Source organism: Xiphophorus couchianus, chromosome 10 (assembly GCF_001444195.1).
Source record: "Xiphophorus couchianus chromosome 10, X_couchianus-1.0, whole genome shotgun sequence".
Classification (NCBI taxonomy): Eukaryota; Metazoa; Chordata; class Actinopteri; order Cyprinodontiformes; family Poeciliidae; genus Xiphophorus; species Xiphophorus couchianus.
Genome location: NC_040237.1, coordinates 3489881 through 3507458, shown reverse-complemented (window position 1 = coordinate 3507458; position 17578 = coordinate 3489881). Strand labels below are relative to the sequence as shown.

General features: G+C 37.6%; 1 protein-coding gene across 2 annotated transcripts in view; it reads right to left on the bottom strand.

Annotated features, from left to right (window-relative positions):
• pax2b (paired box 2b) overlaps nucleotides 1-13705 on the bottom strand; it is a 43952-nt gene extending 30247 nt beyond the window's left edge. For both annotated transcript variants that reach the window (XM_028029041.1, XM_028029040.1), the window contains exons 1-5: nucleotides 13142-13705; nucleotides 11631-11796; nucleotides 11064-11261; nucleotides 6115-6194; nucleotides 4438-4557 (exon numbers count right to left, since the gene is read on the bottom strand). In XM_028029041.1, the coding sequence (XP_027884842.1) occupies nucleotides 4438-4557; nucleotides 6115-6194; nucleotides 11064-11261; nucleotides 11631-11796; nucleotides 13142-13184 (607 nt within the window). In that variant the 5' untranslated portion in view covers nucleotides 13185-13705. The remainder of the gene's footprint in view (nucleotides 1-4437; nucleotides 4558-6114; nucleotides 6195-11063; nucleotides 11262-11630; nucleotides 11797-13141) is intronic.
• Between the last annotated feature and the right edge of the window lie 3873 nt (nucleotides 13706-17578).

Here is a 17578-nt window from a genome sequence, read left to right as displayed (position 1 = left end):
CAAGTTGTTTTATTTTCAGATTACAGACAACATTTTCTGAATGACACAAAAAGGTTTGTGACCAAATGACAAGAAGAGAAAAAAAGATTCCTCTTCCTGTTGGTGTCATTATGTCGTGGGATTTTTATGCAGATATTGCAAGAAAAAAAACATAGCTAATTCCAGATTCTGTATTACTCAGTGGACTTTAAAAGACTATCTATCTTTATGACTATCTGAAAAAAAAAAAACAACTGACCATTTTGGATACTTATGAGATCAAAGTCCAGTCCCTGAGTACTATTGTCTTCAAGATGCATTCTTCTCCAACCCACCTAAATCAAATGAATGGCTTTTTACCAGGCCTCTATGGAGCTGAATGACAGGTGATGAGGGAATTCGTTCCATTTAGTTCAGTGGTGTGGGAGAAGGAATGCATTCAAAAGTAACAGGATGGTACATCTCGAGGACTGGATTTGGAAACCCTGCTTAGGTTAGCCAATAGAGACAGAACGGGTAAAGAATCACTTCCTGTTGTCAAAACCTGCCTAAAAAATATGGTAATAAGTTGCAGCTATGAATAGACTGTGCTGCTGGTCTTTGATTTGCTGCTTTTGATTCCTTCTAAGTCTTTGCTAAAGTAAAGAGTCATTTTGCTTTGGATTGCATTTAATAATATCTGGAAAATTTAATTCAAATTTGAAAATTTTTAGATTGGGTTGGTTCAGTTGAACCTGCGTCAGATTCTACGCTGATTACATTTGTAAAATCTTTATTTATGAAAGCAAACCAGTTCCCTAATACATATCTCAAATTTATATCCATCCATCCAACCAACCATTGGCCCATTTATCCTTGCTGGGTCACAGACTCAGATCAATTTATAATATTCTAATCAGTCTATCTAGGTGCCACTTATGCAAAACCCACCTCTGACTTCATATTTGCTGTGTGCTCAGGTGGTTTCATACTGTGAATGAAAAAGTCATGAATTAAATTTGTTTCTAAATACTGACAAATTGTCCTTGCATTCCTCAGTAAAACACAGCTTGAGCTCCTCTTGTTCTTTTTGTTTTTTGTTATTTTTCTCAAAGCAAATTGAGTCAGAATCAGTGGGGGTGGTGGAAAGCTACTTGGATGTTAATCTGAGAGGTAATAGCTTTTCTCTGTAGAATTGTGAATTCTAATACGTGTCAATTTGTTAAAGGTTCGGACAGCCGTGTTCACCAAAGGCTGGTCACCGTCTCCAGGGGTCTCGCTCGCGTTCCCGCTCCCTGTCCGTTCGCAACAATAGCTGCCAACTGTAACACGGTGCTTTTAATTTGCAATAACATGTGACAATGGTAGATTAATGGCTCTTATGACACCTGTGTCCCTGAAGCTCTTCTAGCAGAGACCCAGTGTACATAACGTGTGTCACACTACATTATCTCTACATCCTTCCTGTAATGGGGTGGGGGGCCTTTTTTAAGGGCACTGCTGACTTGGAAACTTAGGAGCTGTCTGCCTGCTTGGCAGAGAGCCACAGTCACGGCCTAAAACAAATACTGGGAGCTCCACAGCCAATCCATTTCACTGGAGCTTGTGTTGCCCTCCCCTCTCCGTCCCCTCTCTTTCCCCTCCTCCTTTCCCTCCGTTTGTTTTTTTGTTCGTGTTTGATAATGACTGCTTGTGCCATAATAATCATCAGGCTTACCAACTTAAATAGGGCTCAGGAAAGCTACTGCACTGTGAGGAAATTTAATCCAAGCATTATCTCAGTATAGACTACAGCCTACTGAGCGAGGCAAAATATGTCTAAATAGCAAACAAGCCATCATGAAAACACAATAAAATCAACAAGCAAGCACAGCAATAAAACTAAAGGCATTTTTTGCTCTTAACAGTGAGTTTTGGAAATTCCCAAATGCAGCTGCTTTTTGCGGGATATAGTCACATGCAGTAAATTGCGAAATCCGTTCGGATTAGGCTTGTTTTGAAAACAACCTGTCAGCAGGCAGGATTTCTATTAATATCTGGTAATATGCTAATCATATATGTCATGTTTTCATTAGCTGTAAGCAGAAAATCATCAGAAACAAAAGCTTGAAAACATTAGCCTATGTGCAATATATAATGCATTTTACTTAGTGAATTGAGTTCTAAAAATAAATGAACATTTCTAGCATTCAAATTTATTGAATATAACTATTTTCTTCATAGAAGAATTGGGGCACCATAAACAGGTAGATGATACGCTAAGTTTAACAGCTGCCTGTTGTGATGCTGTGCTTCTTAAATAACCTTGTAAACATGCCAAATATTTTGACCTAAAACAAAGAAACTTTGTAGATTATGACCTACAGAGACTAAAAAATTTGAACCAGCCAGATCAACCATCTTGATTAAAGAGATATAAATCCTAAAAGACTGTAAAAACTGTAAAATAAATTTTTATACAAATAATAATACTGAAAATAAGGATGGAAATTTGTGCAGAATGCACAGGTGTATCAGCAATATTCACATTTATATTACTGCCGGATTGTAATAAACAGTGGAGAGGAAAACTTTAATCAGACTTCCTATTTATTCTCATTTCAATTAGTAAGTTGGCAATATTTAAAATAAACTTAAAATGACATTGGTTCAACATGATTAAGCTTGAAGTTATATAGAAACATAATTATACTGCCAGATAAATGAATTTAGGAGCTTAATAGTTGTAAATTGCCTAAAATAATTCCTGCAAATAATTACATTCATTGTTTAAGCTGAGTTGCTGCATTTTTAAGAGCTTTACTGCTTTTACTGCTTACAGCAATAAAACTTATCAGACAATCTTCATAAGAGAAATCACTCAAGAAATGACTATTTATCACAGCAAAAATCCTAAACATGCTGTCACTCCCCTAAAAGAAATATTTCAATTTTGCATTTTTTCTTTTATTTCTTTTTGGTGAGGTGCTCTTTAAGAGAAAAGAGCAACAGGACGATTGTGTCTACAGGGTAGCACCTTGTGTAATATACTATTCCTACAAACTGTGGCCCAAGGCAAGACATTCCTTTTGCAACCGTGTGTGTAGGCGTGTATGTTTGTGTGTTTGGCCAAGATCTGAAGTTTATGTTAGGGAGAGATAAAGTATCTGTGACCCTGTGGTTTCAGGTAGACACCAGGCAAAGCACTGAGGAAGTACATATATATAGAAACCAAAACTCCCTCACCACTCTCAGAGCAAGTCCTGCTCTGACACAAACACAGAGCCTTCCATACACCCACCGCACAGCTCTCTTCTCTTTCATCGTAACGCTGGCCGAGCACCTAAATCATGGAGATGGCAACACATCAGGGGAATCATTTGAGGCTGAATAGCTGTAGAAACATGGCGCTGTCAGCTGGAAGACCTCCACACAAAAAAAAGCCCTGCCTTTCTCCCCTCAAACACGCTGCTGATTCCCCTGCATGCCCTTTAATACCTCTTTGCCCTTCAGTAGCAATCTGCATAGAAATGCCCGCATTTTATCATTCAGTGACTAGACATTACACCCCGGCTAATACGAGAGGGTCCTCGAACGACTGAAAATGAACCTCCAGAAAACACCAGACGTTTGCATTATGCCCCCTCGATTGCATCTCTTACAGGGAAAAGACTTGATTATGTCATTTGCCATGTCCACGTCATGCTGGTTTTTATATCTTTGCCAGGAAATCTACCTCTGACAGGTCATTAGTCATCCCTCCCCTCCCCACACGCACATAAAACATCAATTCCACTCAATATCCCACAAACCTCTCCTTCCAACCCCCCTCTGACAAACGCCAGAACAAAGAAAGACGCTATGTAAACTGCTGCCGAGCTCTGATTAGCTCTCATTCAGGAGAACTGCAGAAATAAGGCTCTCATTCCCCACCCTGTTTGAGATAACTGCTCCGTACCCATGCATGCCTTCTAACTCGGCTGCATCTGTTTAGCCATTCTCATCAGCTTCTTATGTAGTGACATTAGGGAGGCCTATTGCTTACAGAACCAATAATCTATATCGCCTCAGGCCTCCTTATACCCACCAACCCAGCAGAAGAAATGAAGCTACTTTTGGTTGTTGGGAGGTGAGGTGGTGGGGGGGCTGAAAAGCTCTTCTCAGAGCTACAGCAGCTTTCTTGACTGACCTGGGTGGTTGGCTACATCATCTTGACATGTAATTATCTAAAGCCCTTTAATCACTTCCATAAAGATTAATTGCAGGAGACAACAGCGGAGGTCGTGTCTTCAAATCAAAGGACTCGTTGGCAGGTTGACACAGCGGTGTAACGGAGTCCAGACTCAGGTGTTTTATAGGGGTCATACTGGAACTGAGGCAGGCTTTAATGCAAGCTCAGCAAAGAGGAGTTTGTAGGATAAAGCAATTCAAAATGCAAAACTTTCTGTCAGCCCTTTTAGGCATTATTTATTTACTAAATCTTAAACATGGCCCTCTTACCGTCATCTCTTTTTCTCTTCTCTCCGTTGGATCGAGGAATACCCAAAATCCCGTTAATGGAGTAGGATCCCGCAGGGTCGTTGGAGGCGCTGGTTACAGGTGGGGAAACTGTGTTTGGTACTGTGGGAAAGGCAGAAAGAAAATTCATTGACTGACGTTTTTATTTTGAACATTTAAATGTAAACAAATGTAACATCTGAGATGAAGCCATCAAATTTATTCACTCAATTTACATGATTGAAAAGGAGTGTAAACCTGCTCCTCTTTAGTGCTGGTTACTGAGTTTACAAATCAATTTCTGTCAATATCAACCAATATGCATAGTTTAATGCAAGTCCACAAACACACTCATTAGGCAGTACGTACATAAGAAACTAAGACATTAATTGCATGGAGCTATATATTTAAATTGAATATGTATCTTAAATTATAACACTTTCTCAGTAACAGAATAGTTTAATCCTCACAGTAAACATAATCTTGGTGTCCTAATTTAGTTATTTTGTTACTATTAATAAAGTAATGAACTTTTATACGTTTTTTTCCCACAGCTCCACTAAGTGACTGTTACACCAAGAGAACAGATTTTTGGTTTATAGTGTGCTTAGTTTTTTCAGACAGGTATTTGCATGTGGTTAATATGAAGTTTCCAGCACATTTTACAACCTTTTTTGTCAAAGCTCCTGGGAATTTGATCTCATGTACTCTTTCTCTTTCTCTGTTGTTTTTTCTGAATACAGAAATGCCACAAATTTTGCTTTGATTTAAGCTTAGGTGACAACATATGTCTGTTAAATCATCCGTTTTATTCTTATGAATTTGAAGTTGCTGTACATTTTCACCCACCCATCAGCAAATATAACAAATGACATTTTGACATTTGAAACACTTTTTAAATTAATACATACACATAGTTTTCGGCCCCTGTGGTACACCACACACAAAGTCTACTCAGAATTAAACACGCTGATCTTCAAATTGTTCCCAGTTATTGAAGTAGTTTTGTGTTCAGCTCAAAGCTAACCCTGTTGTCCTGTAACTTTTCAATTTATAAACCACTTTAAAAACTGATACAAGAAATAAAAGTCAGAAAAGTTTACATGAAAGAACATACCGTCTGCTATCTCTTTTCTGTAAAATATAAAGATGTATAGATATTTTTTGTTGTATGACTGCTTAAACTTGTCTTTAATAATAACGTTTCTTTCAAATATTTTATTACGTGTAACTATTCATCGAAGGTGTCATCTTAAACTTCCTCCAGAGGATAGAAGACAAGTATCTGGTTTAATAAAACAGGTTTTTAGAAAAGTACAATCTTAGTTAAAGAGGTAGAGCGTTTAGAAATACTAAGTTTCTTTTTTTTTATTATTAAAAATGATTCCGACTGTAAATTCAGATTTTTCATGCAGTTTTTACATTTCCTAAATTTACACTGACGGTAAAAAAAAGTAGCTTTTTCAAAACTGAAGCAGGCAAACGGGCCTTTAGTTTTAGAAATGGTCCCCGGTTTGTATACGGAAATTGTTTTCCATCTTTCAGTTAATCATGGAATGTACTGATTTCAAATGAGAATGTTTTATAAATAATCCCCATCACCCATTTTACAATTTTCATTAAAAAAGTTAATGAAAATTAATAACCACATGTGCAGGTTCTGAGATGGTATTTCTTTACCTATTGTATGACCGGGCGTCGAAAGCGATGATCCATCAGGAGACGGATGGAAAGGCTGCTGGACCTTTGTTCTGATGATCCTGGAGAAAAAAGAAAAGAAGAAGAGATGTAACGAGTGGTTCTCAGTCAACATGTATTCAGTGAAACTTATTTACAAAAAACTTTTTATGCAGACAAGCATAAAAGTGTTTTACCAAAGATAAACACAGACAACCAGACACAAAAACATTCTAGAAATGATCAAACTAAGGAAACAATTAAAAAATGATCAAACAGATGTATAATTTTCGAGGATAAGGAAGTGAGGAAATGCAGTCAAGTCATTACGTAAAGAAACAAAATGTCAAAGCCAATGTAGACATTCTTTTGCATGTTGTCACAACGGGATGGTAAGGACAGTGCCGATCTTGTCTCTATGCTGCTGTAACTGCGAAATAATTTCCCTGCTGGGATGAATAAAGTAATTCTATTCTATTCTATTCTATTCTACTCTATTCTATCCCAATGTCTACTTTTACAAGGACACGTATGAATACAAATCTTTATATTCTAGTTTTTCTTCAATAATTCACTTTTACCCTGCTGCTGTTAACAAAAGGAATTTTCCTTTCAACTGTCACCACATGCATGCTCATTATGCAGGATTGCTGAAAAGCTGATGCAGTCAACTGTCCACTGTCGCTACACACTTGCTCAGGAGGAGGCATTACTGCAAAGTCAGCGCCTCAATTGACTGCGCTTGTTTAGTTCGAAAATGTTTTACCAACAGGCAAAATAACTTGGCTGCAGTGTTTTACAACTGGGATCAAATTACAATGTTATCGACTCTTTCTTAGATGCAAATAACTGTATATTACTGCATGTAAAATGTATCTATTTATTTTGGAGAGAACCTTAAGATGATATTTTTTCCATTAACTGATGATGACAGATCAGCTCCCGGTGATTGTTAAACTCTTTAATAAAACAATAGGTTTATGCAGAAATATCTGAAACTGCAAACCTACCTGAACAGATCTGTCTTCAGTTTGCTTTTGAAAGCTGAAGACAGTTTTTAAAAGCAAACATTTTCGCACAGACCGGAGGAAAATGTGCCTCAAGTAATTTTGTTGCTCTAAGGATCAACAGGAGTCGTAAGCCCTCCAGAACCAGACCCATAGGACATGAAGCAGGTCTGATCAACAACATTAAGATAACTTCTTGAATTTTTCCTCCTCTAATGTGAGCATCATGGCAGCTACCACAAATATATTTTCTGACAAAAAATATCAATTCCAACTGATTCACAAACATGGATGCTGATAGGTTTATTTTAATTCCTATCTAGCAAGGATTCAGACCAGTCGTGAGTGTCTTTTCTGCAGAAACGAGGGAAGATCCGAGACGCGACAAATCGCAAGTAACATCAAATAATAATATGAAAACATAACCTTTCAAATAAACTCACAAGTAAATGAACTTAGATAATTATTCTAACAGATGCGGTCAGTGGTTTTGTCATAAAAGCTGAAAAAAAAACCTCTATTGCACTTTTTGGTCTGGGTGATCTTGCAAACAAAGCATGAAATCACATCAATTCACCTCAATGATCAGCTTCACTGGCTCTACCTGGCACACACTAATCAGCAGCCACCACCTCCACCCCCTGGCCCTCCCGCCGCCCTGACCCACCCAGGTTGGAAGGGGTTTCACAGTTACCGATCAAACTCAACCCATGGCCCCCCGTGTGTCAATGCGGATGAGGTTGTATTGATTGAGGCCAGTGTGAGGAAAAAGTTGGGGATTAGTCACACGGGCAAACAGATGCAAATAGAAAGCTATAAATTATATGTGACAGGAAAGCAATAGTTCCTTATTGCCTTGCACAAGCTTACGCCAGCATTAGATTCCTTTAATCTGAATGGCACTCGGGGAGAAAGAGAGCTGTCACAATAATTTGTAAACTTTAAAACTATTCATCACGGATGCCGTGGGAGCCCCTCACCAGAGGTCTGCTGAGAGATTTCTGTGATTTTGCGCTTTTTGTCTTCTGCATTCCTAAAGATTAAAAGTAAAATCTGAGCTACTTTGGATAGTTACATTATCGCAGGAGCCTGGAGGTTTTCGAGAAATAAATTCGACAGTGTCACAAATGAAAAAAAAAAAAAAACTCTCCCTTGGAGGCAAATACGCCTAAAACACACCTTCCCAGAAAGGATGTATTGATATTTTCTTTTTTTTTTCTTTTTTTCCCACCCCCCACAACAGTTATTCGACCCCTTGACTTGTCTGCGCGACATAAATTAAAAAGATTTTATTCGGTATCCATGTTCTTCTTATTGAATAAGCAATTTAGCAGAATGAATTAATGACCTGCTTGTTGCTGAAAATCCCCTGAAGAGATATTAAAATTGCTTTACTTCTGAATCAATAATATCGAGCACCATTGAAGACTTTTTCTTTTTGTGTTTGGTTTTTTATTTTTTTTTTCACTTTATGTCAAGCAGAAAGTGTTGGCTTTGGTGGCTCTTTATAGCTCCAACACTAACTCTGTTGTATTTAATAATGCATGCAGGAGAAAGGTGTTTAAATCTAGCATCCTCTTTTGTTAACGGTTCTGAGGTCAGACTGTCTGCCACTGGAATTCACCGAAGCACCCAACTGGAAAAGAGTTTGGCTCCAGTGTTTTTTTTTTTTTATTCTTCTTTAAGCATCTGAAGAGGAAACAAAAAGTCTCCTGTCATTTGAATGTTTCTAGTCATTTTCTTTTGGAAATCTCCAGTGACAATCTATCTCAAATTGAACCGTTAAAGATGTGTTCATTTGCTACATCAAAACAAATTCTTCTTTCTTCTTCTACAAAGGATTTTTTTTTTTCATGTTCACTGTGGGTGGCACTGGATTACAGAGCAAGAGAATGAAAGGAATAAGGTATGATATAGGATGTGGGTGATACGGCCTTCGCCCAGAGAGCCAGTGTGTCAGGGGTCGCCAGAGTCCCTACAAAAATATTCTGTAATTTTCCCAACTACTAGGTTTTCTCTTACTTATTGTCAAGTTCAGGCAGTGGAAAAGTGAGTACACCCCATACTGTGCATGATGTAAGCATCGCAAGAAATATATGGCCATCTGTTTAGAACAAGATTTGGTTGCAGGCTCCTAAAAGCATGAAAGTAAAGGGCTATTTCATAAACTTTTAGCGACTGGATTACATTTAAATAACTGTTCTAAATCTAAAATAACACCACTTCAACTGGTTCTGAACAGATATTATTTTAAACACAATTTGAGAATTATGAAATCTTTGTTCTATTTCGAACAAGATACAGAGAAAGATCTTTAAGCATATTTTTGGCAGACCTCTTTAAATTGGGACAAATTGCAATAAATAGACCGATTAAACCAGGAGTGAATCATCACTAGTCCTAGACTCTTTAAACACACTTTGAATTTATGAAACCTATTTATAAAAAATAATTTTCCTTAAAAAAATAAAAGCTAAAATTTCCTCCTGTTGCTTGCTTGGGGCGGTATTCATGGAAGAACCGCCCATGATGGAAATTCACACCAGCTCTCATATTTGGTTGATAGAATTATAACTCTTTGTGTTCAGAATTTAATTTCCCCATATAAACAAAGACACACAAAGCCTCCCCCAATTCCATCCTCCTTTCCAAAATAAACCTATCTTTAATTGGAATTGGAAAAAAATAAGTTATAGCTCTTTTGATTATATTAACGTACATTTTGAATTTATCACATACATGTGTCTGAGCCTCCTTAAATGGGGCTTTTTAAGCAGCCACGAAGCATGAAATGAATTTTCTTCAGCCCCCCCCCCCCTTTTTTTTTGCTTTCTCTCTCTCTTTCTCTCTATTTAAAAAATGTCTTGTGTGGAGCTGTCCAGGCTCTCCCATCAGCTCATTAAAATGTAATGCTGATGCTGCCTCTATATGGAACAGTGCCTCTTAACCAAAGTTCATCGCCAGGGATCTCTGGTGGTGGTGGGGTGAAGAGAGGTGATGTGAGGGGAAGGGGCCCCTAGTTTTGGGTGCAGCCACAACAAAAAACTTCAAAAATTTTAAGAGCAAAATTTGCTCTATATTTTGACCTGATGTACTACAAATATTCCTCTTGTCTGCATTTTTGCACATCATTATCATCAAATACAACAATATATTATCATGACATTTTTAAGCATTTGTTTTACATATTGAGTTAAGCAACATTTTACAAAAAATTTAAATAAAAAAATTAAAAAATCACCAGAAGTGCCCTCTTTTTCTCTCCCTCTCTCTTTCAGTGCAGCCCTCCTGCACTTTAGATGCGCTAAAGAAAATTGGCCTGCTTTATAGCGCCACGGGATTCTGGTCACCGCATATTGATCGGTTTTCATCTCGACAGATTCACTCAGTCCTGGATGTACAACTGCTGATTGTCAGAGGGAGGGAGGCTGGAGGGGCTGGGGGTTGATCTCAAAGATTGAATTGCACCTCTGAGAAGTCGCTCCAGCTATGTGCTGCTCCCGCAGTTGTCCGCAGAGATAGGCTGATGTGATAAATTATTGTTTTAATTTTTTTTTTTTTTGTCAGCTCCCTTCATTATCTGTCCAACATCAGTTAGATTTAGCCTTATATATATATATATATATATATATATATATATATAATCATCATTATTATGTTCATTTACAAATTAAAATCCCAACACAGCCTCATCTTTTGATTATCAATCTAGTAAAAATCATTTATGTGATTTTTATAATTTTATTATTTTCTAAAAAATATATAAAATAATAATATAAGCCAACATAAATTATTTGTGCTATTAATATTTGTATTTACTAAAATATCTAGTAAATAAAACAAAAAAGATTATTATTATTATTATTAAATGTAAAATGAAGCACTACAAAGCAATACATATTTATAATAAGGTAACTTTTTGAAGCTGCATATCATTTCTCCTACCTATTAATGGATGAGACGCTGGGAACAGTGTCGTTGTCGCAGATGCCCTCTGCCAGCAGTCTGTCTCTGATCTCCCAGGCAAACATGGTGGGATTTTGTCTCTTGTAGTCTGCTATTTTTTCCACTACTTTCGGAGTGGCCACTTTGGGTTTGGACCCACCAATGACTCCAGGCTTGATACTGCCAGTCTCGTAGTATCTGCAAGAGTGGAATGAAAAAAAAAAAAAAAATCTTAATTTTAAAACCTTTCATGCATCTTTAAACACACAAAAGTGTAAAAATGTAAATTATTTCATTGAAAAGTGACTTTTTTTTTTTTTTTTTGGAGTTTAAGTAAGAGTGGAACATTAGAAACAAGCGAAGCATCGCACGAAGAACGTCAACATGAAAGGAAACAGGTGCAGTGTCGAAATACGACGTGACTTTAAGGGAAGTTTTGCGCCTCTAATTTACCAAAGGTTCTCACCGTTAGGGGACTGTAAAGACGAATAACAAAAGAAAAGAAAAGAAAAACACGCGTATTAATATGGATTCAGGTTCGCCTTTCCCGGAGAATCCCCTTCTCACCTGCCGAGGATCTTGCTGACGCAGCCGTGGCTCACCCGCAGCTGTCTGGAGATGTCGCAGGGCCGGACGCCCTGGTGGGCCAGCTCCACTATCCGCTGCCTCACCACGTCCGGGAGGGGTCTGCCGTTCACGAACACCCCGCCGAGCTGGTTCACACCTCCGTGCCCTACGTGGGATACAACAGCAGCAAAAACACACAGACGTAACATTACATAAGGTCGTTATGAAAAAAGAAAACGAAAGAAGGTGCAGGCAAATGACACAAAAGTGGATAAAAAAAAAAGAATCAGAAAATAATTTACTACGTTTTTAAGAATAAAACATGGAGTGACGGCAGAAAATTGTGATTAATATAAAAATTGTTTCGTTTGAAAACTTTTTTTTTTTTCAACTTTGATGCCAGAAAGGGTGCTCACGTGTCTTGCTTCATCTAATTCATAAAAATCAAATTGTTTACTTCCAATAATTATGCACTTACATATATATTTTTCTTTTGAAAATGGAAAATACAAATATATTTACAACAGGGAACTTTTTTGAAAGGGAAAAAAATATACATTTTCCCTAACGTTCCAGCATTCAAAATAGCCAGACTAATTCTATTGCAAAAAAAAAAAATACGATTATATAACATGTCGACAACAAGATTAAAAAAAAAAAACACAAAATGTCATAATTACTTGCTAAGTTCAGAAATATTTATTTTATGGGAGATACTGACCCATTCTACACTTCCGCGTAAGTTTACATTGGTTCTTTAATATAAAAGTAATAGAAACTACAGATTAATTTCTTGAAACAAAACACTTTATAACTGTTCTTTACTCTCATCTGCACCCACTGTGATATTTCTGCGTATCACTTTCAGGGCTCATCATTCACTCATGCATGTTGATTATGTTCCCCTACAATTTAACTCTGATTACTCATATTGCACATCATCTTGTAAACAAAGAGGTCATCAATTATGAAACGCTACTCCTCAAATTAGGATTAAAGCATCCTTTATGCGCATTTAAGTTGGACGTAGTTGCACGGATAATTTGAATAATAGATGTGTAACTAATATGCCCTGACTTATTAGGCCTTGCACGAGCATATGGGCGCGCGGAAAGATTCGGGCTGGTGCACGTGTAAAATAAAGAAAGCACCTGCTGAAAAGCGTGTTCTTTGTTTACTGTGACACATTTCATTTTTTTATTTAATATTTTGGAGGCATTTTCACGGATAATTGTAAAAAATAAATAAATAAACAAAGTGGAAAATTCTAATTAGTTTCGGAACTGATATTTGATAAGTCGCAATTAGTCCGAAATATCTCAGTTTGGCCTTTGTTCTGCGTATTTTTATGCGCTAAGATGCTGGTTGCACTTTAACAACTGCTGCGCTGTGCTACAGTGTGCAGGAATTAAACGTCTTCCTTTTCGTATATATATAAATATATATATTTTAATCCATATGCACGCGTGTAAAAGCTGCAGCGGCAGGCAAACTCGGGTTGTGCTACTTACGGTGCATCGCCGTGAAGGGGTCTGCTTTGCAGTGGATATCCATTGGATAGCAAAGGAAAGACAGATAATCAACTGAAGTCGCCGTTTCGCCTTCCTATCGAGGGGGGGAATTGTGGAGAAAAAATGTGATTCTAATCGATGGAGGGACTTATAATTTGGACCCCCCTCCAGCCCCGATCCGATGGCAACTTCTTCCCCTTAAAGTTCCCCCTCTTCTCTCTCTCTCTTTTTTTTCAGCAGTCCGGTCCGTCAACTGGATGTCTTCTTGCAGGTGCACTGCATGACGGAAGGAGCGCTTCTCAAAGCTGGAGGTAATTCTCACAGCATGCCAGCGACCGAACCCGGTTCCTTTTTTTTTTCTCTCTCTTTTTTTTTCGCAGGAATCTCTCCGTACAGGGCCCCCCGATATGTCCTCAGTCCTGGTGGGCTCGATTCGCGGACGAAGAAAGGCTTACACGCCGGCTTCTGGCTTTCTTGGCGCAATAGGGTGCGTGAGGCTGGATTTTTGGAGCTGGGAATGAAGCCTCTACTCTGTGTCTGTGGTTCTAAAAGCTGCAACCCTCCTCCTCCTCCTCCTCCTCCTCGTCCTCCTTCTTCTCTCCGTCCCCCTCCTCCCCTCTGCAGACCCCCCTTTTTGCTTATATGGATGACTTGTCAGACAAAGGCAATAGATGTCAACACTTTGTGATTCGCCAGCGCAAAAAGAAAAAAAAGGGGGTCCAAATGAGGAGGTCTCTCGTTCTCTGACACGCCAAGAAAAAAAGGGGAGGGGTAATAAATAAGAGACAGGGTCCGACTTGCAAACATGTGTTTATTAGACGGGAGAAAGTTACGTTCTTGCTTACAGCAAAATTTGGAAAAAGTATTATATCAAAAATAATAATGAGAACTCATTTTTGTGTCTTTGTCGGACAAAGAGCATATTACATTAATAATAACTATAATAAAAGCAATTCATATAAAATATCACTTTACTATTTAAAAACCTCGTCATTATATATATATATATATATATATATATATATAATTTTTTTATAGAATTTTTCTTTGGATTTCAACCCGAGCAGGCCCCAGAGATTGGCCCCTGATCTTTTTTCTTGATTTAATTGGATATTAAATATATATTAAGGTTAAAAATAGACATGTTGACCTTTATTGCACGCAGCTGATGGTGTGATGATTGTGCTGCTCCAGAGTGGGAGTTACAGTGCATGGTGATGGTCGGAGGTGAAGGTTCCTCTGCACCAATAACAACGCTCCTTCTGTAGATGGCGCTGTATAGTTTCTCAAACCTAAACACAGCTGACCTAAGGGTTCTAAAACAAGTACAATTTTAGGGAGGACTTAAGTGTCATACAAAAAAGAAAGTAAAAAAAAACAACCTTTTGGGGAAGATTTTCCAAAATAGAATAAGCTAGATAGATAGAAAGGTATATGATTGCACTTATGTTTAGATACATGTTGTTTTTTGACTTTCAGTCACATTTTTAATATGAAATTATGATAGAAGGCAGAATTGATTATTAGAATAAAAAAATCTATATTATCGTTATTTCAATGTGATCTAGATAAAATATAAAGAAGGTCCTAAAACCTTTTTAAAATTCTCAGAATAATAAAAAAATATATACATATACAGTATATATTAAATCATAATAAATTATCCAATAATAAACAGTAATTAAAGTGATTTTTTTTTTTAAAAATTGTACATATAAATCTAAATTATTAAGGAACATATTCAAGCAAATGAATGTTTGAATGTAATGTTCATTGATGCCCCAAATTGTTATATATTTTAATAAAAAAAATATACTGATGATTTATGTTAGAATGAAACTGAAAATGTTTTCTTTTCAGTCAGATACTGCTCTTAGCAACAGTATCCACAGAGGAATGTATTTGAAGACTTACAATATTTATTATTATTATTATTATTATTGCATTTTTGACTATTGTTTAGTGACAGTCCTTATGCTAAAGTCAAGCATGCTAGTGAGTTCAGCTGCTGAGGCTTGAGGCAGTTTTAGCCAATGAAGGTCACATCTTAGTGGTTTACAGGGAACTGGTTGAAAAGCATCATCTTAGAATAAATTCAAAATGTGAATTACAGTAAATGTTTATGTCTTAATCACGAATCAATTCTTATTTTTGGTTTATTTCTAAGATTGGGGGGGGAAATAATGGTGGAGAGTGTGGCTAATTTAGTTGAGCAAGTACATTTCGGAGAGTTTGTTGGAACTGAACTAAATTATGTGTTTTACACACTGACCTATATTCAAAAGTTACTATATATCTATATAGTTTTTTCCTGTAAAACATTTATGTTCTCAGCAGTTCTTTACTGCATAATATGTTTATGTCATTTTACTGTAGATTTTCATTGCATTCTGTGAACTCCGTTAATATACGGGAATAGTATAGAGACATGGAATTTAGTAACTATTTATAACTAAGACTTGTTTTATCCAACAGTAAGCCAGTAAATGATGATTTGATTTTGAAATGGAACCGTCTCAATCTTTGCTGATGTTTGTTTAAGATTGCTACTACTGGATACTTGTTGCAAGTGAGTTACTCTTGTTTACAAGCAATTCATGTGTCACTGCTCAAATGACCAATCTAGCTTATCATAAATAAAGCTTATTATCTAACACAGATTTTATTGATTGATTATTGAGTAATTGATACATTTTATTGTCTGTAGGTTAACTGTTTTATTATTGTTCTTTTTACTTAACAACAACAACAACAATAATAATAATAATAATAATAATAATAATAATAATAATAATAATAATAATAATAATGACATTATGTCACCATATTTTGGGGGTTGAGATGGGGGCCATCTTTTTGGGGCAGGCGGCCTCCTGGTCAGGTTAGGGGATGATTTCTCTTTTTGTTACTGTTTTTGGAGAGGGCTTCTGGTACAATATGTAGCACTATAGGCTGTAATTTCACACCCGGCTGCACATTTCCCTTAAAGCTACACCCCTCCACACACGCACCTACTATAAGACCCCCCTCTCCAGCCCCCGCCCATCTACCCCATCGTCACCCCCGTCTTCAGTTTTACACCCCCACTTTTCTCTCCTCCTGCTCCCAACCATCACCACCACCCATCTAATGTAAAAAAAAAAAAAATTAAGGAGGGAGAGAAAATAGGGGGTCGAGGAGAATCCCAATTTTGTATTTTTTATTTATTGTTTGACTTTTGTTTGAACAACACGTGCGGTCTCTCTCTCTCTCTCTCTCTCTCTCTCTTTCTCTCTCTCTCTCTCTCTCTCTCTCTTTCATTCGCTCTTCTTTATTCTAGGAGGCCGCCCTGTTACGCAGTTACAATGCGAGGGTCAGAGAGTTCCTAACCGGGACATTCAGGATCAAATTAAGGAGGACAAGTCAAAGAAACGTTACTGTAACTTTTAGCTTCTTTTTTAGGGGTGGTGGAGGAGGGGGAGAGGGCAAAATCTGAGATTCAGAAATAATACACTTGAGGAAAGAAGCAGTTCCTCCGGTTTAAACCCAAACACAACCCCGTATTTCTCTCTCTGGCTCACAGCTGCAGCGTTTAAGACGATGCCACCGCATGTCAAGAGTTTGCAAAAATGTTTTCGGAGCCTGGCGTGCACCCATTAGGAGAGGTGTAATGTATTGACAGAGAGCAATTTATCTTTTGCCCCGCTTCCTAATGGCCTGTGCAGAGAGGAGAGGTGGCATGGAGGAGGTGGAAGAGGAGGAGAAGGAGGAGGAGAGGAGAGAAGCAGCATCGCTGGTCCAGCATGCAGCTCCGCACATTATGGCGCACACTCGCTCAGGATCAGGAGGATGGAGGCGTCTGAGTGTTGGTAAATAACTTTCATTCAAAGAGTTGTCCTATCAGTTTTATCTCAATGTTTCCCTTTAACTGCAGACTTGCTCGATGACTGTCTTGCGTTAAGACCAATCGATGTGAGTTTGCCTGCAGAAGGGAGCGGACTCCTCTGGTTGTAAGTTTTTTTGGTCTTAGGTTCTATTGGTTGAGTTACACATAGAGCGTTCTAAAAGACCAACATTTCATTGGGTGCATGTTTTAAATAAATAATTCTGAAAATATCAGCGCTGTCTGGGTTTTTATTTTTACTGCAGTGGTTACAAACGCAAATGTCTGTCCTCTCCACCACTAAAAGAAAGTCCTCCTAACTGCGGTGGTTTATGTTAGACTTCCTCACCGCATGCATCCTGGCTACTATATACCTTTATGGATCCCGGGTTGCAAATCTCGCAGGCGTGAGCAGATGGAGCTTCACTCTGAAAGATTGATTTTTGCACTGGCTTTTAATTTTGTTCATGATTAATTGAATCATTGCAACTGATTTCCATCGACTCCCCGGTTTAAACGCAAAATTAAAGAGCCTGATCTCTTTGCTTTTATTTATGCTTACTGTTGTTTTATTC